At 49.5% G+C, this 22,538-nt stretch overlaps 1 protein-coding gene and 1 long non-coding RNA gene across 5 annotated transcripts in view; one reads left to right on the plus strand and one right to left on the minus strand.

Moving 5' to 3' along the window:
• Positions 1–219: 219 nt before the first annotated feature.
• Positions 220–5,281, minus strand: DMRTA2 (DMRT like family A2). The gene is made up of 3 exons (XM_081868258.1): positions 5,138–5,281; positions 4,100–4,584; positions 220–2,497 (listed from the first exon to the last, which is right to left on the minus strand). The coding sequence occupies exons 1-3, from the start codon at positions 5,164–5,166 to the stop codon at positions 1,395–1,397; spliced, it is 1,617 nt and encodes a 538-aa protein (XP_081724384.1). The 5' UTR covers positions 5,167–5,281; the 3' UTR covers positions 220–1,394.
• The window catches only part of LOC309345303, a 69,623-nt gene continuing 47,306 nt past the window's right edge, over positions 222–22,538 (plus strand). For 3 of the 4 annotated variants that reach the window (XR_014158161.1, XR_014158162.1, XR_014158163.1), the window contains exons 1-2: positions 222–1,113; positions 6,308–6,355. This is a non-coding gene — a long non-coding RNA (uncharacterized lncRNA). Of the gene's footprint in view, positions 1,114–1,536; positions 1,668–6,307; positions 6,356–22,538 lie in introns of those variants that run through there. The other variant, XR_014158164.1, reaches the window with a different exon arrangement.

Genomic DNA, 22,538 nt, shown 5'->3' on the forward strand with positions numbered 1-22,538 from the left:
GTCTATTGCAAGTATGGTATGTTAGTTAACCGTTTTGGAAGAATGTCTGGGAATCCGCTCAGGGCAATCGCTTTAAATCGGTCAGTTAAGGATCAGAAATGATTCCAACTTTGCACTGACTCGCATTACGAAAGCATACCAAAATACTGCAAAAAAATAAAATAAAAACCACCCTTAAAATAAATAAAAAATAAAAACAGCAGGAGCTATTGAGAAGGCTACTTTTAATACAAAATAACATTTATTTCTAGGATTTATATGAAATGAAAACAGCGAAAAAGACAAAAACTTTTTGAAACAGCAAGAAGTTTGCTACACTGGAACCAATATCTTTTTTCTTGCGGGTCACGCATTAAAACGGTATCAAGCACAGGCTTTGGATTGAGTCCAAAGAACAATTGCAAATATATCTACTTTTCAACCTTATTTATTTACAATTCGTATCTTTCCCCTCTCAGTGAGTGAATAAAAAGTAGCGTTAAAATTATTTACAATATATTTAATCTCTATGCTTGGTGTGTTTTAAACTGAAAACTAACTTTTTAATTTACCGTTAATACTAAAATCACCTACAAATTACATTAATAACTTAAGATTTCCATTTGATAACATTATACTATACACTTGCTGGTATATATGTGTATATATCTCGGTATGTATATACATATATATATCAATCTCACAACGCACCAAGAGGAATATCCATGCTTATTTATGGGCATAAGCAAAAAGATAAAAATGGCTGACAACTTTATAACAATGGAAATGCGCTGGGGGGGACGGGACAAAAAACCTCAGTACACCTAGAAGTATCTCCCACATATTTGACCAGTTTTCGTTGCAACGAACAGGGTGAAACGAAATCCTGACAACCCAGAAACCACTCGGAACTCAGGGCTTGGGGAAGAAGGCAATGGAAATAATTACGAGCACTGGTGTCCGTATGCATTTTACTGGCATTTGCAGCCGCCAATCTTTTGAAAACAACCCCACCTGCTCTAAATCGCTTCCTAAACCTCCCACCCCAAACTGCCTTCTTTAAACTGGCTTCTACGTAGACGAAACGGGACGTGCCAGGATTCCTATGGCAGCCTCGCCTCCAAGCTTAAACCTGTAAGTAACTCCGCTGATATATTTCCCAGAGAACTACTTTCTGAGCAATGCGTTTAACATCCGAGTGTAAATTATATTTTAAGAACTGCTGCGATCCCTGCGGGATATAAAACTCTTGGTCAGGCCTATGTCACTCAGCCCGTCGGCTGAAGGCGTGGATCTCCTCCTCCCTTCCGTTGGTGTCGGCACAGTCTATCTTTCTTCGAAGCATGTCTATATACACGTGTATAATAAGCAGCCCGGGGTTCGTGTGGGGTGCGCGGCCTTGTCCTGGGCCTGGCCTACTGCTTCTCGGGGGCGCTGTTGACCAAGGGCCCGTAGAGCCCGTTGGGGTAGGCCTGCTCCTTGTGCGCACTGGCGGCGGCGGCAGCGGCGGCTGCAGCGGCGGCGGCGGCGGATCTGTCCCTCATGAGGTCGCTGAAGGCGTACTCCATGGGCGGCCGGAAGCCCAGCGTGGGCATGAGCCCGGCTGTGGAGTAAGGCGTCATGAAGGCCAGGCCCCGGCTGTGCGCCGCCGCCGCCGAGTAGGCCAGGCGCAGCGGGCTCAGCCCCAGGTGCGTGCCCAGAGGGTAGGCGCTGGCCTCGGCCGCCGCCGCCGCGCCGAAGTGGGTGGCGTTGGGCTGCAGGGGCGAGAAGGCCGAGCGGCTGCCCAGCGCGCCGATGGCGGGCGTCATGGCGCCGGCCAGCAGGGGGCGGTGGTGAGCGGCGGCGCCGGCGGGCGAAGGCTGCAGGCCGCCCAGAGGCCCTGTCGTCGTGTCCCCGGCAGCCCGAGCCCAGCTCTCGTCGCTCGCCTTTTCGGGCCCCGCCGAGCTCAGTCCCGAGGCGGCGGCGGCGGCGGCGGCCGCGACGGCGAGGCCTTGGCCGGGGCTGCCGGCCCCGCGGTGGTGGTGGTGGTGGTGGTGGTTGTTGAGGATCTGCTCGATGGCCTGCACCACGTCCCCGCCGCAGCCGGCCAGGACCAGCTCCAGCACGCTGCGCTTGTGGGCGGGAAAGACGCGCGTCAGGATGTCCAAGGGCGTCCGCTGCTGCCGGCTGCCTCCGGCCGCCGCTACGGCCGCCGCCAGCCCGGGCGAAGGGGCGCCCGCTTCTTCGCGCTCCGCCTCAGAGCAGCCCGAGTCGGAGCCCAGCGGGCTGATGGAGCCGGGGCTCTCCTCCTCGGCCGCGCAGCCGTCCTTGGCGCCCTTGGAGACGGGCGAGCTGAGCGAGGACTCGCCGTCGCCGTTCTCCGAGCCCGAGCCGCAGCCGTGGCGGGCCGCCTCCGGGGACGAGGTGCCCGGTGCGCCGTCCGTGCCGTCCGGAGACAAGGGCTTGGCCTGCTGCGGGGTGGCGGCCCGGGTGGTCAGCAGCGTCTTGGGGAACAGGTCGAACTTCTGCAGCTTGACCTCTGCAGAGGGGAGACAGAAAGAGAGGGGGAGAGAGACGCGTGAGCCCCACTGCTGACCATCGCCTGAAAAGTTCTCAGCCTCGACGGGGTGGAGCTGGGTTTGGGGGTCAGGCCGAGAACTTCTCAGCCGCTCCTCGCGCTTGGCGGCAGCCGGGGAGCTCCATTCGGAGAAGTACGCAGCCTGCCCAAACTGGACTCACTACACACACCCCTCAAGGGGGCACGCGCGTCTCCAGGCATCTGCCCACCAGCCTGATTAATTCACTTCAGCACTTGCCCTGCCAACCCTATACATGTCAACATAGAAATAAGCCCCACTGAGTTATGTGGGGCTCACACACCCCACACCCCGGGGAAGTGGGTGCATAAATTGCTGCCTATCTTGCAGCTCTTATTCCTCATCCCCACCCCGCAGTTTGCCAGACGCCGCTTGGTGACCAGCCAAAGCACCTTCCTTGGCCCCCTTTGCCGAGCCCGTTTAGCAAACCAGGCCCCTGCTCGCCACACCACCTGGCACCTCTTTAGCAGGGTCGGATCGCTGGGGGTCGGTAGAGGGCGCCATTCTCTATCGCAATCTCCTTTGGCTGAGGCGGCAGGAGAGCCTTCCCCTAGAAGTCGAGCAAAGAACTAACGCGAGGCTGATGCGCATTGCTGGCGGAGCTCCCTGTCCCAGAGCTTACAATGTGGCAATCCTAAACCTACTTACCTGGAAATAAGTCCAACTGACCCCTGTTTGCTTCTGCATGAACAGAGGCTTCAAGCCATAAAATGGGTCCACAATAGAGACCGTAACCCCTGGTCATAGATGGGTCTGGAAGGAAGGAATTGTGGGTGGGGTGTAAATACATGTACAGATGGGTAGACAGGGAATAAGTATGGAGAAGGAAAGTTTAAGAGAGTTTCTGAGCTTGACGGAGTATATAAAAGACAAGAGGAATATACATGCCTCAGTTTTGGCTTGGAAATAAGACCCGTTGTTTCCAATGGACCATATTTATAAGCAACCTGGTAACATCCTGTCTATCAGAAACAGCTTGAGTAAAATTGTCTCCCACTGAAATCACTGGGACTTAATTCCATCAAGTAGTACAGTATTGAAATATGCGTTGTTCGTGGGTGCATAGGACAGATAAGTGCGATGTGTGGAGAGCGAAATGGAGTGAGAATGGATGGAGACATGAGAGCAAAGGGTGCTAAGTGGTGGAGATAGGGAGGGGAGGAGGGAGATTCAGAACTGTTGTTCGTGTATGTACAGGACTGACTTGGAGAAGTGCAGAGGCAATGGTAGAAAAGCGAAGGAACGGCAAAGCACGGAAGGATTTGAGAAATGGTGCTTGAGTAGCTGGCCAGATGAAAGTGGCTGAGATGAGCGCCGAGTTAAATTTCGGCGCGCTCGGCTGAAGTCAGCTCTGTTCTGGACATTATATGGAGGTTCAGCGGACTCCCCTTTTCCGCCCCGCGTAAACCAGTGAGATTCCGAGCGTGTTTCTTGGGAAGTAAGCCCCCCTGAGGTCAGCGAGACTTACTCCCTGGCCCCTGGCTTACTGCCCTTGGTGCCCCGCTCGTGGCCCCCAAGGTGGCGGGATGGGGGTGCCTGCTCACCTGAGCCCCCCGTGCCTCCGTCTGCGCTGCACACCGAGCCGAAGACCTCGTAGGCGGGCCGCGGCGGGATGATGCCGTTGGCGGCGGCCAGGGCCAGCCCCTCGGCGGTGCCGTAGAGCAGCTGCAGCTCGCGGGCCTCGTTCTCCTCCTGCGCCTGCTGCCGGCGCAGCGCCACCTGGGCGGCCATGACGCGCTGGCGCTCGGCGATGAGCGTGCACTTGGCGCACAGGCAGTCCTTCCAGCGGCAGTAGCGCTTGTGGCCCTTGAGCGCCGAGACCACGCCGTGGTTGCGGCAGCGGGCGCACTTGGGCGTGCGGGGGTACTTCTCGGCCGCGCGCAGGAGCAGCGGCGGCGCCCGCAGGAGGCTCCCGGCCACGCTCACCGGCAGGCTGGCCGCCGCTGCGGCCGCGGCCGCCGCCACCGAGCTGGGCGGCACCGGAGCGGGCGCCGAGGGCACGCTGGGCATCTCAGACCTCAGCTCCATCCTGACGGGGAAGCAGAACCGAAACGCTCAGAGACGGGCTCCCGGGGAAGCCCCAGGCGCGCAGCAGCGCAGCAGCTTCCCAAAGGCTCTCTCGGAGTTAGGCGGGCGGGTTACACGCGACGGATCGCCCCTCGGACCAGCTGCTCTGTCAAGCACCCGGGGCCTTTCCGGAACTGCGCCCCTCTCGCCGCCACTGCCCCCTCCAAAAAAACAAACCTGGGTGTTTTAGAAACCTCCAGATAACCTTCAATAACTCCCACACAGATAGATAGCCTGACACGAAACCCTCCGACAGCAACTGTCATGCAGTGCTGGGCAATTTGCACAGTCTAGGCAGGTTTCCTAACTAAAATACCTGGAACTTTTCAGCCTTTCCTTCCCCCAGTAAATGATCAGCTTAACTAACTCTAGGCAAAATTAAATCTAGTTTACTTTTAAAGCCCGTCGACACAAAGTGATCGCGGCCCTTCCTCCCTTTTCTGCCGTAATCCCCACAGCCAAATTAAAATCCCCGGGCGGAGGAAACCGTGGCTTCCGATAAAGCCCTAAAGTACCTGAGCCACCGAAATGACAACCAATCCATCTCTCCTCGGCCTCTCTGCCAAGCGCAGCCGGACCCTGTTCCCCTAGTTCTTGCGGGTTTCTTCTCCTGCGGAAAGTTGCGATTGAGACTCCGCCAGGACAATGGCAACAGCGAGCGCCCCCTCTAACAAGCGGCGGCGGCGGCGGCGGCGCCTTGGTGCGAAAGGAGACAGCTGCGCCCAAGCGCTTGCCAATGTTACAAAACACGGTCCCGGCTGAAGCGTACACAAGCCCCTGGAGACATAACAAAACCAGCGCCCTGTCCAAGGAGAGCTCGGCGGCTCCCTCGCCGCCGCCGCAGCAGCCCCACAGCCCCAACCGGCAGCGCCAGGGAGACCCAACCGCCCGGGGATCGCGCTCCCGAGCGCAGCAACTTCCCACTTCCCGACCCGCGCCCAGCAGCGCCTCTCAGCCTCCCCGCGTCCCCTCTCTCCGCCTCTCCCTCCCTCTGGAAGAAAAGCCCGCCAGCCCGTCGGCCAGAGCTGCCTTCTGCAGACGGCAGAGCCCAGCGAGGTCCCCCCCTTCCTTAGCCGCAACTTTGCATGTGTGACACTAAAGAGGGCGAGAGTTGCCAAGAGATAGAAATCTTCGCCGAGCCGCCCGCGAGCGCTCGCTCTATTGTTGCTCCTTACGTTTCCATTAGACAACATTTGACAACAATGTGACGCCCGCTATTGGCCAGGGGAAGAAAGCGCCTTTCTGATTGGCCAGCCGGATGTCTACAGTGTCCACCCGAAGCTTCTTTCAAATAAACTGTTTTAAAGAAGGGGGGGGGAGGGCTAGAAGGGTCCAAAAGTGGGGGTGGGGAGTAGCATTGGGGGGAAACGCCGACAAATAGTTTCCATTTCTCTCTCTCTCCCCTTCTCTCTCTCGCGTGCTGTGTCTGTGTGTAAAATTTTCCCGATACCTCATTGCCTGGTACTTCGTCAAAATCCACTTAAAAGCAGTAGTTGGCTGTGCCAAACGATCGTGCGCTCTGCGCTTCAGGTTTTCTAGGGGTGCACCGTATCACTTGTCAAAGGTGGGGAGGAGGGAGGAAGTCGCTTGTGGAAACTTGACAGTTCAATTGGTAGTCCTGCTGGTGATTTTATCTGAGAGCACAGACTAACTTTTGTTTTCTCTTGCGCATTCTACTTTCGCAGGTGCCTTTCCTTATCCAGGCGACTGCAGCGCAAGGAGGTATATGAGAGGTACGATTTTTATGTTTTATTACTTGGGAAACAACAAAAAATAAATTGGGGGGGGGGTGAGACGAGCCAGCGGCACCAGCAACTTTATATTTCTGGAAGGTCTCTTTTTTTCTTTCCTCAGATTCAATTATTGGTTGTTTGTTTAATTAAAAATTCAATCAGGAATATTTCTGACTTTCCATTGGGACAATTAAAACGGGGAATCGATCCGTGAGCAATTAAGGCCGCTATCACCGGAGTCGTTCGCATTTATAATATTGTTTTGTTTCCGAATATCGTCGACTTAAGCGACGGTGGCTGACGTCACACTCCTTGGGACCTGCTTGGTTTGAAGAGAGGTTCCTGGAAGGAAGTTGCCTGAAAGCCATGCAACTCGCTCCCACCTAGATCTCTGTCGAGGCTCCGCTGGGCCAGGCAGCGGTCCTCGCCATCCCAAGGGGAAGAAGGGTTTGGAATCGTTCACAGCAATAACCCCAGTCCCTTGAACCTACTCCTTATGTCATTTGCTGCTTTCTGCTCAACTCCAATAAATCAGGCACCCACCAAAACCGTTGGAGACATTAGAGTGGGCCTGGCAGCAACGCCCTTTAAAAATCCCGCCGGGATATAACTGAATATTTTTGAAATATTTGCAAAGTGGGGCGGGTGGGAACCTGCATTTCGCGTGCTTTGGGAAGTATCTTTTAAAGCCCTGTTCAGTTACCAAGAGAAAGGGGAAAGAGCCGACTGCTTTGGATGGAACTTTTTCCCCACCCGCTTTTCGGAAAACGCGGTGTCCCGCACATGTTTGTTTCAGGCAATGCTTGTTTCTGTCTGTCCTGGCAAAATGAGGTTCAGGCGCTCCTCTTTCATTTGTAACGCTGAACCCGCTCTTCTGCTGCCTTCATTCAAGAAGCTTTAGAATGATCTAAATTAGATGACGGCAAAACTCTCCCCCGAAATCCCGTTTGGGGGGAAAGCAACCCCCAGTTTTAGGGAACCAATACCCCAACCCGTTGCACGAGCGGGGGGAGAGGTGTTGCTGAGAGCACCTTCCTTCGGTCTCGATTTCGGGCCTCCCTCCGCTCAGGATCCGTTTGCTCAAGCCAGAGCTCCTCTTTCGTTTCCGCCGAAGGAGACGTCTTGGCTTCTGGGGACGGTGCAAGAATTCGCTTGGCTGGCAAGGACTGGCAGTTCCCATTGTATTTCCTCTCCAGCAGGAGGAAGCGGTCTTTTTCACGCCCCGTCCCGTCATTTATTTCTCTCTCTCTCTCTCTCTCTCTCTCTCTCTCTCTCTCTCTCTCTCTCTCTTTTGCTGGAAGTTCTCAGCGCCCTGCTTGCCCGCACCTCCAAAGTGTGTATGTTGGGAGTGGCGGGGGGAGCAAAGTTGGGGCTGCGCTTTCTTGCTGACCTCCTACTTGTCATTTCAAGGGCCTGAGTGAGTTAACTGCTTCATCAAGGCGCGGCGCTTTTTGGAAAGCGACAAGCTTCGTGGATCAGTTAAATGGATCAGTTCTGGGGAGCTGCTGAGTTGGACCAGGCAGCCAGTCTCTCGTATGCACGGCGTGCTTCCCTAGTTTTCCCCTCAGGAGATGTCTAGTACAAACTTGGGATGGTTTCCGGGGAAGAATTTCCTAATTAAGGCTTGTAAGCAACGTCTGAAATCTGTGCAATGCTCCTCTAGGTTGGTTCAGTTACAGAGCGAAGAGAGTTTCCGTTGCTCGGGGACTTTACACACTTTCTCGTTATCTTGTGTTTAAAAATCAAAGTCAGATCCTAACTCCTCTTTTATTTTTTATTTTTAAGTGCATGGTTTCCGGGAAGTTTTTGAGAAGTTGTGTACATGGCTTTTTAAAATTATAGCTAGGCTAAACCATACGTATCGCGCGCACACACAAAAGTACATGCAACAGAAAAGCTAACTTTATTAAGACAGATGTATAGATGTGTTGACTGTGAGAAATGTAAAGCTCATGGCATTATATGTAGTGAAATATAATTTTATAACAGAAATGAGGTATATTAAAAGAAAGAAATTATGCATGTCTTCACTAAATCAATATGCTAACCAGAAAGAATAATGAAGGGAAATACTTTTATGGCATACCGGTGCTAAACATGTCAGGTTGGAACAAGTCACGCTGATTGACATTGAAATTGTTTCCGAATAAGTGTTTTAGATCTCAAGCTGAACGATCTGTCACGCGATCCACCACCAAAACAAAAAGGCGGAAGGGCCTTGGATTTAAGACACTTTTTAAGCTAAAGCACCACGCTTAACTAGTTTACCGATCGCGCGCGCCGGCGCACGTGTGTGTTTTCCTTTTTCATATATGTACACTGATATACTTACCCATCACTCTTACGTGCTTGTATAGACGTTAAGACTTTAATTGGCTTTTCTACACACGCGCGCGCACGCACCTTCCTACTGGTACAAAACTGGGGTGTGTGTGATATATTTACCCGTTTTTTACCGTTACCAGACGATACAGTGTCGTCTAAGTGCAGTTTTCTGTTTTTCATTTCGTCTCATTTTGTTATCGCTGCTACGACTTTACAACAAACAAACGAAAAAGAAAAAAGAGATCCCTGCCCCGAGGCACGAACAATATAAAATCTGAATGTTTCAGTGTTAAAAATGTTTATCTCTGAATACTTTAGACGAAATAGTCAGCATCATTGATTTTAATGCAAATCTCTGAAATGAGACTCGCTTTTAGGGGTGCGAGGTTGGGTAGTGGACACAATATTCTACCACCGGGACTTTGCGATAAAATCCTCAGGAATACCCAGAAGGAACCGCTCAGAGGGATTTGATTGTTTCTCAAGATACCCTCAGTTTTTTTCCCCACTTTGTGGCCCCACAGCACGCGTGTCCATTGGAGTGGGCTGGCGTGAGCTCTGCGTGGGAACCAGTGACCTAACTGAAGTGTGCGTCCCGCGTGTCTTGGACCCGCATTTTAACTTTTTCCTCTCAGGAAGCGAAGAAATGGTGACCACCAATAAATAATTTGTAATAAACGCCAAGCAAACAAGCAAGCAAGAAAGAACAGGCTCCTGCTGCTTTTTGTTACGTTGGTCTCATGTGTGCAGTTTCCTTGGACTGGGGTGTTTCCAACTCTGACACAACTACTGTTTATGTGACAGCTAACTTGGCTTGCTCTGTGTGTGTGTGTGTGTGTGTGTGTGTGTGTGTGTGTGTGTGTGTGTGTGTGTTGTTTTTAAAGGAAACTTAAAAGCAGTTCGAGGCGTCTCTTTGGTCCTCGGGTGCAGTCTTCGTGCGCCTTGGAGTGGAAAGAGCCCCGACCTCCCCCTTCCTAGTCTCCGAGGCGTCAGGATTGTGGAGACCCTGCTAAGGTTATCGCACAAACCAGCGATGCCCGCCTCTTCCCTCTGCTCCACGCACACGCCTCCTCCCCTTCCCCACAAAAGGAACTTAACGCATTATTGGTCCTTCCCATCTTATGCAAACTTGTCGTTAGTTGCAGTTACTCAAGCGAGGAGAGTTTTCAAGCGCTTGACTTCAGCGTTAATACCCGGAACCTTAGCACACTTTGCGACGCAGCGAATCGTTCAATAGCCCAACAAACGTAGCTGCTTCGAAGGAAATGTGCCCCCTTTAGGGTGCGATCCACAAACCACTGCATGCCAAGTCCTCAGCGAGCTTAAACCAGAGGGACTCCGGTTTGGGTCGCTTCTGGGTCTTCTTACACAAAGGCTGGCTTTACCTTCTCTCGCGCGCTTGTTTTCACCACCCTGAACGTCTTACTAACCCGTGTCATTTCCCAAAGCACCGTCGAATTCAGGCCACGCTCCTCCTGTGACATCGCTGGGCGGCTCGAGTCCCTTAAAAATCCGCGTGGCAGAGCTGGGAACAGGCGCACCAAGTTTGAAATCTGCTAGTATTACAAGCAGGGAGGCGGCGGCAGTATCGCTTTGGATCGCAGGAAATTGACCTTTCTCTCCGGGCGCTGGTTTGGCGCTGTGGTTCTTTGCTCTCACTGCTGTTTCTCATTCCCCTTCCTTCCAGCTAATGAGTTACATCCAACTCAGAGCAGAACCTCTTGAATCGACGGCCCTCATTCAGTCATGCCCATTGATTTCAACGAGTTTGCTCTGAGCAGGACTAACGCTGGCTCTCTAACCATCTCTGTCTCCAGAGAAGGCACAGGAGGCGTAGACTCCTTTGCCCCACACCAGATCTTGCCCCTCAGCCTGAAAGCAGCCCTCTTTCAGCCACTCCACACACCAACACTACGTAAAAAAATATGGAGCTCTCCTTCACTAGGAGCTTCCGGGGGGGGGGGCGTAAAATCATTGGCTTCTGGGTGTGTGGCTGAGTTTTTCTCCCTTCAACCCTTCTTATTTCCTTAGGAGCATCCTTTGCCCGCTCCTCTAAGCTCATCTGCTCCTGCTTGGTCATGCCTGCAATGAGGACCCCGAGCAAAAGGAACAGGGGCTGGGCTGGACTGCTAGGGGGAGGCCGAGAAAGTGCGGGCCCAGAGGCGGCTACACCGCTCGCTCTCGGGATGAATCAGCGCCCGGATCCCTGCCGGGCAGCAGAGCTGGTCCTTTTAGCTGAAAAGATCGGGAGCTAATTGAACTTGACAAGAAGGTGCGGAAAGCACCCTGGCGGATCCAGGCAGGAGCTTTCGCAGGGCGGCAACAAACAGAAAGACAGACAGACAGGCCGGCTCTCTGCTTCCTCGGGTGAAAGAGGGAGGGGGAGTCCCCGGGGGCGGACGGGGGTGGGTTGGTCTCGGGGAGAACAAAACCCAACCAAGCCTCCGCGTCTCTCCGGAGCCCCTGCCAGTGGGGCCGATTTCAGGCAATTAAAAAAATGGTATCCGGTGGACTGGATCGGAAAGGGCTGGGAGAAAAGTCCAGTCGGGAAGACAAACATATAACTCTTGCGTTGATATTGGGGTGGGCGGGTGCCAGCTGGAAAAGACAGGCTACTAAGTTGGATTTCATTTTTAACAAATAAATAAAACGTTTTTCGCTTTTCACATGAACGTACGACGAGCGCATTCGTCAACAATAAAAATGGGGTATTATGCAATATTATATTTGTTGTCATATTGCTGTTGTTTTTTAAGCACACTCATGAATAACATCTGGATTATTATTAGGGTTTATTTTGTTTTTATCCACGGTCCAAAGACCTCTAAGCTGATGTGCAAAGCATTATCACGCTTATAAAGCACTTGAGAGACACGTGCGTTTCTGATGTTTTTATAAATCGCGTTAAGCAGATGTATATGCTTCTCCATTCTCCCCCTCTCTGGGGTACGATCGAACGTCCGCTTAGTATACATATTTTCTTTAGGGAAGTCCTGTTCATTGCCGACGCCCAAGCCGGTTGCCTTAACTAGGGCCGAGCTAAAATACTGCCGTTCCCAGGTTCTTATTCGATTATGATTATTGTTGTGATTTTCGCCGCCGCCGTCATCATTCCAATTATTTCTCGCCAGGACTTACAGATGCAGCCCTTTTAAAAATATCCTCCGCCGTCCTGCTTTTTCTTTTCTTTTTTCTTTTTGGTGCTTTTGTTGAACTTTCCATTATACAGCGCCTAGAAAGCTGAAATTATGATTTATTATAATACTTTTTTTTTAAAAAAAGTGCCAGTTAGCATTTTGGACAGAATTTCCGATCATGGAACCAAATTCCTATTTACGATAAAAAAATCGTAACTAAAATATTATTTCTGCTGTCTAATCGTGGTGGGGGGAGGAGGGCAGCTCTACCACAGGAGGCGGGGAGCAGAAACGAGCTTTCTACAGAAATATAGTTCTCGTTTGGTATATGTTTATCCGGCTACTCTTCAAGGAGGCACTTTGCAAGTGCTTCCAATAATGTTAGTGATCTTTAAGGTTTCAATTGTTCGAGGGGTTTTTGCCACTGACTTTTTCATTATTTACCTACTGAATCAAAGTAAGCAAATCCCATCTGTTTTCCCTCCTGCTATCCGCTTCACTTTTAATTATCCGCCCAGCAGCCTAATAGAGATGATATTAAACTAAATCTTTTTGACATTAAAAGTAATTATCCCCAAACCAATATTACAAGAATGAAAATTACCCTACCCGCCCCCCTCCTTTCCCTCGCGTCTAAATAAATAAATAAATAAATAAATATCCTTTCCCATCGACACTTCTTCCAGTCTGGAAGTTCAGTTAATCTAACACAGACATGAGATTGGAAACAATTTTGGTTTAATGTTAGATTTCTATATATGGCAAAATAAATGGATTAATTAATTAATTTGTAAAAGCCCGTTTTCAAGTTCCTGAAGCATTACCTACTCCTCCCTAAATGGGTGGGTGACTGCAAGATGGGGGTGACCTCGGAAGGGATCGGCGCATGCAGGTGGGGAGGGGACCAGCGTGGGAAGCGGAGCCCGTGCCCCCCCCCCATGCATTCCGGCTGACGACTCTGGGCACTGCAAGGGGTTGGACTAGATGACCCTCGTAGTCCCTTCCAACTCTACAATTCGATGATTCTATGACCTTTCTGACTGCCAGACGTTCCTCCTCTTCTCAAGAAGCCCGGACCACAGGGCTATTTAGATAATGGTGCTATTTAGTCTGATAGGCAGGCAACCGGTCTTAAACTTGGACTTGATGTTGGCAAAATACCACAGACACTATCTGATCTCAATGAGGACTAGAAACGTTTCCACTGGGATGCGTAGGATCGCCGAAACCTTAGCACCCTCAGTGGCTTGGCTCTGAATGAACCCTCCAACTCTTCATCCAGCCAGACTTCCGGACAAATGTTGCTTCGCACGGGAATAGCCAGTCGCCTTTGATTTGAGTTAGACATGGTTTATGGTTGCCAACCCTCTGTTTTAAAGGGGGTTCCTTGACTTTCAGGAGTCACAAGCCCCTCCCCCCAAACACAGCTCGAAATCTCCCTCTCAGGTCATTTCCCTATATGTCTGGGGTGAGCCGTACAGGTGAGGTGTGTTTGCTGTCCCCATCGGTTTTGGGATCCCCACAGGTGAGCAATTACCGGTAGATCGGGAACTCAAGTTAGGATGATTGCTCCAGAGCCGTAGCAAATCAAGTAAATCAGTAAAAATACTTAACCGAGGTTCTGCCACCCCTAACATGAAGCATGCAGCGCTCCAACATGAAACCTACCCAGAGCCATCCGCTTCTCCCGCACAACTCTGAGAAACCTTTGCCCAAGCAGATCCACTGGCTGGCTGTACCCGGAATAGCTCTGCGTAAAATAGTCTCTGGGGTGGTTGCAGGTAACCTCGTGATTCAGGCCTTCAGTCAAAGAGCCTAGCCTTTCACTTACGGTAATCTGGAACCCAGCACAGCAAACAACCATCCTGGTCTAACACCTGCTTTCACCCAGCGCATCAAGGAAGTTCACAAGCTGGCCCACCCCACCCTGCAACCATTATTCCGAGCTACATTGCCTTTGAACTGGGTTTAACTGTCCTGGCTAAAAACGTTGGCAGGCCTCCAGGACTCTGCCCAATCGCCTTCTAAGCCAGAGGTTGTGGCCACATCCTGTGGCAGCGAATTCCACCAGCTAATTATGTGTGGTGTGAAGAAGCGTTGTCTTGCTCTACCGTCAAACAACCATGTCTTTGGTTGACCCCGAGTTCTAGCATTCTTAGAGAGGAAGAGGAAATTCTCCCTTACTTTCTACAAAACCATTCATGATTTTATCAACCTCTGCCATGCGCCCACTTAGCACTCTCTTTAAAAAAAAGAAAAGAAAAGCCAAACGCTTTCCTTGTAGATAATGTTTTCTAACACCTCGATAAATTGGGATGTGCTTTTTTCATAATGGTACGAAATAAATCAAATACCGGTACCTGGTCCCATGATTTTTATGTAAGTCTGGTGGCTTTATTTTCAATCCATTTCCGAAATGGATTTTATCTTTTCCCTATCTCCATTGCATGCTTAGTTAATATTTTCACTGAGCAGTGCACCACAGCTCCAATATATTTTTTCTCTGGAAAGTGACGATCAGTTTCGATGTCATCATATGATGTCATATTTGAAGTTTTGGGTTTTGCCCCAGTGTGCATCTCTTTACATTTAGTGGCATTTGCGATTTTTACTGTTCATTTGTCCAGTTTCTAACGATTGCTTTAGAAATCAAAAGCCGGCGCTTTCCCGATCCTCAATAATCTAGTTACCGGTACTCGTTGTTGACTTCAGATCCTTTAGTACACGTTAAATAGCACCGGTTCCAGTACAGATCCCTGAGAGATCCTAATGTTCGCATCTCTTCATTGTGCAAACGGTCCATTAATTCCAGTCCTCCGCTTCCTGTTCTTTAACCGAGACTAATCCGCGAGATAACCAAGCTTATTATCCCATGGTGCTAAATTTACTCGGAAGTACCGGGAGACTGAAAAACCTAAATGATCATCTCCAACTCCCTTAATTCAATGAGTCTACTCCAAGTATGGCTAACACTGGACCCAAAGTTTTCTCTCTCTCTGCATGCCTAAATTCACAATTTCTATCAGATTACTTCCCACTCACATGTTTGTTGGCACACACAAATAATTCTTTTGCAGAAGCCTTGCTAATTCTTCCTCCACAAGGCTTATTCTTCTGTATCTTGAATTATGGGTCGCATCATTTCCCGAAGAACAGATGTTTACACTGGCAGGCCTGTAATTTCCCAATCCTCTGCCATCCCACTAATTGTTTTTTAAAATCGGCGTCAGCTTGATTATCAGTTCACTGGTAAGGCGGCCAGTTTTAGTGTTAGAATGCTTTTTTGTGGTCGTTACATGTTCATCAATTTCACGTTTGACTTAGTCCTTCTTCCTATATTAAAAAACTAAACTAAACTCTGACAAATATTGCTCTGTTGGCAACAACGTTTCAACAACGGGGCTCGGGCCAATGTCACGTAGACCCATTTCTGGGGATAATGGAAATGTTAGACCTACACTTCACAGCCGGTTACCTCCATTTGCCATTCTATAGAAACCCCCTTGGGATGGGGAAAGAGAGGCGATGGTTCTCCCAGAACGTGGCAGCAGAAATGCCTCCTTCCGTGCCCGTTTGATTTCCGCTGGGCTGGCCTGGGCAGAGAGCGCGCGGGGGGCGCCCATCGCTCGACGGCGCCTCCATTCCCTCCAGCGGGCCTCGGGCTTCCATTGGAGCCAAGCGCTCTTCCCTCCAGGGGCAACTCACAAGCCTCTAGGTCGGGAACTGTTTGATGCCTCCCTTGAACTTTCGGCGCTAGTCCAAGAAATGTCACCAGAAACAGCCAATCAGACTGGCCTTTTATTTCTGCGGCGCTCCCAAAGGAGGCAGAAAGTCTTGAAGGGAGAGGTCCCCATGGTGCCCTCCGCCTTGCGCCCCCTCTGGCAGGCTCCAGTGCAGCACCTCCGCGCCTGCCTGCCTGCCTTCCGCCCGCTCCTCCTCGGCCCCACCTTCCCGCCCGCCCGTCCCCTGCGGCGCTCCCTTCTCCCCGGCCTCGCTTCCCTCCCTCCCCCCCCCCCGCCTTCCCTTGAAGACCTGCTAAACTGAGCTAATTTTAATTGCATGTTTCAACTTCGCTAATTAAATCGAGGGGGCTAATTAAAAGTGACTAAGGAACAGTTTTCAGCAGAGGGGCTTCTCCCGCTCGCCGCGCGCAAATCTTCCCCGCAGCCAGAACCGGAGAAGCCAGCGGCTCCTCGGCGAAGCGCCCCCTTCCTGGGCTCTCCGGCCGCGGCGGGGAGGCGGGGGCGCCTCTCCTTCCCGCTCCCCCTCCCTCGGCCGTGCCCTTCCTGCAGCCTCTTCGGCTGGGCCGCGGCCTGAGCTGGCAGCGCCCCCTCGCCCCGTCCTCGCTTCCTGGCCTGGCCACGCGAGCGCCGCCTCCAGTTCCGCGCCGAAGGAACCGGCCTGCGCAGGCGGCCCGGGCCTAAGTCCAGCCCGGCTGCCCCCAGGCCAAGAGGAGCGCGTTGCCCGGCGTCAGGGGTGAATCTTGACCCCATCCCACCCCTCAAAAAGCCTTGGATCAACTCAGAGCAGAATAAAAGGTTATGGAGAGCCATGGGGGAAGAGTTGGCCCCGGTCTCCCTCCTATTGCGCCCGCCTCCTAAAAGGAGAGGAAAGAGGGAGAGAGTGAGGGAAAGAGGCAGGGCAAGGCCCGTCTCTTCCCCACCCAATTTTTTTTTGCTACTTTCCTGACCCATAGATGCGCCAGCACCCTTCCCCCAGGATCCCCTGTACATTTTCTTCCCCACCTGAATGCCTGTTTATTTCTTCAGCCACTGCCTCCTGTTTCCACCAACTCCACCTTCTTCCCCATCCTACAGTAAGGCTTTTTCCTAAAGCATATGGTAACCTTGATCACTCAGCCCTCCCTCAGCAAGTGCTCCTTTAAATAGAAGCACTTCTATATATCCCTCCAGCTGCAAGCCCTTCCTTATTCCATAAACTCGCAGCTGAAAATCTGGAGACAATCTTTCCCAGTTCTGCACACTTCCTGTAGGCAACAGAGACTGGCTCTCAAGCACTGGAGTGTTGAGGTAAGGGCACAATTCACCTGGGTGTGTTATTAATATATTAATTGCTTTAACATTTAGTTTTTCTTGCTTTTTTAAAAAAGTTTGTCAAGTGATTGAGTTTTAGTTGCTGTACCTCTTTGGATAATTGCTGTTTTAATACCAACAAAATGGTATTATGTCTTTAGAAATATGCCAACTTTATTAGCAGTAGTGAGGGTGGTAGTATTAAATAGCAACCCATTTTATCACATAGAAAATCATTAAGAGTTGCACACAGATTGCATCCAACAGCACTATCAGTGCTTAACACAGCCATTCACAGAGGACCGCTGGTTACAATCTGATTAATACGCAGTGAACAAGTTAATGGATTAGCTACAGCAATTAATCAGCTTGCCTCCCCTCTCTGCTGCACCAGAACACAAGTTCATCACCAACAGTGCAAAACCAGACTAAAATACAATAGGTGTGTAGGATACCACCCCCATCTTGGGAAGTTTGTGATGAAACACCCATTGATTTGCGTTGGGCTGGATTGCACGCAGGCATAGTTTTATCTGGTGTCTTTTAAAACCAGCCATTTTTTTCTTAGGCTCAGAAAGCTCCAGGCTTTTCTCTGCCTCTGACTTGCCACCATGACAAAAGTCCCACCTGCCACAGTGGAGTTTGCAGGGCCCTTTGCCCAGAGCTCCCCCAAATTCCTCTCCAGGCATTGCAGTCTCCAGGCTCCATTGGCTTTCCCTGGAGGCCAACTTGGTAAATATTAAAAGAGCCCCTTTAAACAAACAGGCTCACCTTTAAAGACAAGTGCTCCTATAGAATAAGGCCCTGCGTGCTAATTGAGGGATCACCAGGGAGGCAGGGGCTAGGAAAGGGCCTGACCAGCATTCCCACAGCTATTGTATGGATTTTTAGGCTCTTAAAGAACCGTTCCCTTTCTCTCCCTTTTTATTTCCCAGCCCCTTGGGCCTGGATTAAAGTGACAGACAATTTTCCCTTCGCACCTTATTGATGCTTAAATGCACTTTGAGGTGATGTGAATAGGGCGGAGTGGGGAGGAGGGGAGGGGAGAGAGAGCTCTGTGAGAACACAATCAAGTGTGTGTGTTTGGGAGAACTACAAAGCTATCCACGCTTGAAGGTGGAACAGAAGCAACAGTTTGGGTACAAAGTATTACAGCAAAGGCTGGGAATTGGCTGTGGGCTTTAGTGCCCTTGGTCCCCCCCCCCCGCCCCCTTCTTCTTTTTACTCCGCAAAGGCCTCAGATGCATCCAAAGCAGCCTAAGAGGCAGCATTAAGGACAACTTTCCTGGGTCAGACCACAAGCCCATCATGCCGACTCTTCGGTCTGAAACAGTGGCCGGCACAACATGCAGCAAGGGAGCTTCTTCCCACACTGTAGAGTAAACTGAAGTGCGAAAAATAAGGCATCTGGGCAAGGAGATAACGTTTGGCAGTCAGGGAGGAAGAAAGTAGAGAGATTACTGTTTGTGTAGTAGAAGGACCTGGTTTTCCAAGCATCTATGGCTAAAGGGTTTTAGGTAGCTGGGCAAGGAAGGACACCTCCACTGTCAGAGTTATTAATCCTAAAGGGTGAGGTGGACTAATATCCTACTCAGTATAGGAAAGCAGCCTTTTGGATCCTTGTCTATGCCAGCTAGAGGGGAAATGTGCCTAAACACTGGCATTCTTGCACATTCCACGCAAAGGCGTAGGAAATGTGAAAGAAAGGGAGTTGGAAATAGGGTATCTTTCTCGCTGTCCTGTAACTATGCATGATCTCCAGCAAGAAGCAACGGATATTGACTAAGCTGTGTTTGAAACTTTTCAGTTGAATGCACATTCTCTAATATCACTTTGTCAGTTACTTCAGGCGTTTAAGGAACAACTTAAACACTGTCTGCCATCTCTTCACATGTTGCGACAGTAAGTCCACTTGAGTCCATATTTCCTGATAGCGAACAAAAAAACTTGAATTTATTTTAATCCAAACACACACAATGAGCAGTGCCATATTAATGGTTTTATGCATCTATTATACGACGTATCCAGATAACACATATTATGTATATGCTGTCCGAGTAGAATTCTTAATTTTTTTAGTTCTGTTGGTACTGAAGCAGTTCCATATTCCTGATTAATTTTGGGCCTTTACAGCTGTATCCTGTTTAAGACGAGGGAGACTAGAACAGGAAACTATTGTTCTGTGGGTGGATGCACCACGTATTTGCAAAATGACAGTGCAACATTCTCTATCCCTTATATAACTCTCAGGTGTCAGTATTGTGCCGTCCACTTTTGAATTCATTGGTTAAAAAACCCCTAGGCATTTGCTCACTGAATTTGCACTGCAGTGATAAGTCAATTCCCCAAACCACTCTGCTATTAGACAAAGGAGGTTCTTAGAAGAAGAGGCTAGGGTAAGAAACCCACCTGGAATTTCTTCACTCCAAGTAGAGGCATGTTACACTGTGTGTGTGTGTGTATTTTGTATATACTCACGAGTACTTCTATTATTAGTTCACATATTCTGAATCCTGCCCTCTCTGCCCATAAAATAAAATACTAGACTTAGAGAGCTGGTATCATCTGACTCACTTAGACACTGGATGCCTGCCTCTCATGACAACAGGAGTCACCCTAAAATCCACAATATGCCTCTTTACAGGATCAATGTTGCCAGATCAAATATCTCAAAATCGGGATACAATGTAGTGTCAGTGGTCAGGCACAGGACAGGAAGATCACCCTTAGTGAACTCAATGCATATGTATATTAGATATATATATTTAATGACAGAGATCTGAAACATCCTGTGATACTAGTGTGCTGACATTACAGGGAAATCCAAATGTGGCTGACCTCCATCTTATCATGTGAGTCCATACTGTGTAATAACCCAACCTCCCCGCCCCAGGTAGGCAATTTTGTGGCAAGCCAAGCAGAAAACGGAGGAAAAGCAGCACTTCCCTCATTTGTGAGAGGCTCATTAGCAGAGCTCTTCTTGGAGTCTAATGAACGGAGCCCTTTTAAATGATATTTTATATTATCCCTACCCTTCTTGCTAACTTCAAACATGTGTTTTGTTTTGTTTCTTAAAAGGATCCGCTGGGTTCTTTTTTGTTTTGCTTTGTTTTTGCTTGTTTTGTTTTGTTTCAGGTAAAACCCAATCATTAAAATTCAGCCCCCGTCTCTTGCATCTGCTTCGTCTTTGCCAAATGAATTGCAGGGTGAGAGAAAAGCGATTGCATTCAAATCACAGATGGGGTGCAGGTTTTTGGAAGAAATTTGAGAAACACCATTGTCCCGAATCAAAACTCAGTCCTTTGCTCCACAAAGGGGGTTGCTTTAAGCCCTCCGAGTTCTATGGCACTTGTTTTTTAAACTTTCAGGGTCTCACACAATGGCCTGCCACCTAAATGTCACAACCACTCTAATTCCAAGTGTGTCTCTTTCACTTTAAAAAAAAATTGGTTGGAGGCAGCAAAATCGAGGGGAGTGAAGGGCAGAATCATCACGCACAAGTTTCCCCTTCATTGCCAGGCCATGGTCTGTTGGTAGGAACTGGGTGAAGTGGGATCCAATGCTTGAGTCAAAGTTGACCAAAGGACAATGACCCTACCTTTAAAGGACATTCTTCACAGGATTCGCAAGGTAATGTGATTGAAAGGACTTTATATGAGCCAGCCCTGAAGGAGATGCAACACTAAGAAAGGAAGAGAGCAACTCTAGGCATGTGCAAGATGCATCTCCCAATGCAATGACTAGCCAGTAGCAACTCCCCACCCCCAGTTGACTCTTGGCATGCATGTGTGCGTGCACACACACACACACACACACACACAGGGTGAACCTTTCTCACTACTCAGGTGCCCGCAGTGGAACTGGGCTTATTATTCGAAGTTGAAAGAGTAAGGCCAGATTGTATCTCCATCCTAAAATGTTTATGAAGGAGCAGGTGTATCTTAACAGGCATCTAGGCACTACAGTTCACCTCAATTTATGGAATCCAACAGTTACTTAATTTGCAGCAAAGGAAGGATGGGCAGTTTGTCATTAATGTCACAGTGGCAACAAGGTTGTAAGAAATCTATTGGTGTGGCAGCACACATACTTTGGAACTCCCTGCCTGTTGACATTAGGGAGGTGCTCTTTTTGAAGTCTGTCGAAAACATTTTTGTCTAGGCAAGCCTATCCAGAGATATAGAATGATGGTGTGTGTTTTAATCAGTTTATTAAGCTTATTGTTGATAATGTTTTTAAATATTCTAAATAGTTTTTTAAAAACTGTATTTTACGGATAATTTTATTGTTCTCTTTTTGTAAACCACATCAAGGTTTTATTACAACCAAGCAGTTTTTTTACTTATGAAGTAAAAAACTTAGTAGAGAAGGACAAGTTGGGATGGTAGAATTGGAACCTGAATTTCACATACAACTTGGTGGACACTGAGGGTTGAAGGTCTCAGGTTTGATCCTTGGCATCGCCATTTAAAAGGGACCCAGGCAGCTTATGTCTGAGATCCTGAAGATTTACTTACTGCTAGTCAGAAGACTGGGGAAAGATGGGCCAATGGTTTGATGTTATAAAGCAGCCTCCTATGTTTATCAGTGCCTGTACATCAGGGACTTCTGAATGAAAGCTTAAGAGTGATGGTGAAGCTATTCACTAAAATAGGGGGCAAATAATAACTTGTTCCAGGCAATTCCACTGGGATTTTGAGAGCCTCTCTTGTTCCTATTCTACATAACACACCTAAAGGTAAAGGGACCCCTGACCATTAGGTCCAGTTGCGGACGACTCTGGAGTTGTGGTGCTCATCTCGCTTTACTGGCCGAGGGAGCCGGCGTACAGCTTCTGGGTCATGTGGCCAGCATGACTAAGCCACTTCTGGTGAACCAGAGCAGCGCACAGAAGCGCCGTTTACATTCCCGCCGGAGCGGTACCTATTTATCTACTTGCACTTGACATGCTTTTGAACTGCTAGGTTGGCAGGAGCAGGGACTGTGCAACAGGAGCTCACCCCATCGCAGGGATTTGAACCGCCAACCTTCTGATCGGCAAGCCCTAGGCTCTGTGGTTTACACCACAGCGCCACCCGCGTCCCTTCATAACACACCTACTCACATAGTAATTGTTGCCCCAGTAACTCTCAGGGCATTAAACATTCTCCAGGATAAACATCACCACCATGTGCACTTAAATAAGAATTTCTTGCTAGAAGATGCAGATGTAAAACATCATTTTTGAGCATATACTTTCCCAAACCCCAAGAAAAGCCCGTTCTTTCTGAGTTAGATAAATCATTCCAGTTCATGGCATGTATAGCTGACTCTCATCTGATGGTCCTTTAACAGAGGAGATTGTATATTTTCTTGCAAGGGTGGAGGCAGAAGCGAGAATGTTTTCAGAAAGATGGGGAAGTTGAAGGCAATGATGAAAGGGAAATTTGATCTGATGGGGGCACAGTGGAGTGTGTGTGTGTGTGTGTGTGTGTGTGTGTGTGTGTGTGGCTGCTGTTGGGGTGGATGCTAGGCGGGGCTTGCTTCATTTGCCTTGCAAGTGGTGCTGATGCAACAACACCACCACCTATCTTTGCTTGTGGGCAGTGGCTCATGCAAAGTGCCAGGTTCTGTGCTGTGGTCTAGATTCTGTGCAACAGGGGAGCACACAGAAACATACAGAACACCACAGCCCTGATCATTATATTT

The sequence above is a fragment of the Podarcis erhardii genome, assembly GCF_964252035.2.
Source record: "Podarcis erhardii genome assembly, chromosome: 6".
NCBI lineage: Eukaryota > Metazoa > Chordata > Lepidosauria > Squamata > Lacertidae > Podarcis > Podarcis erhardii.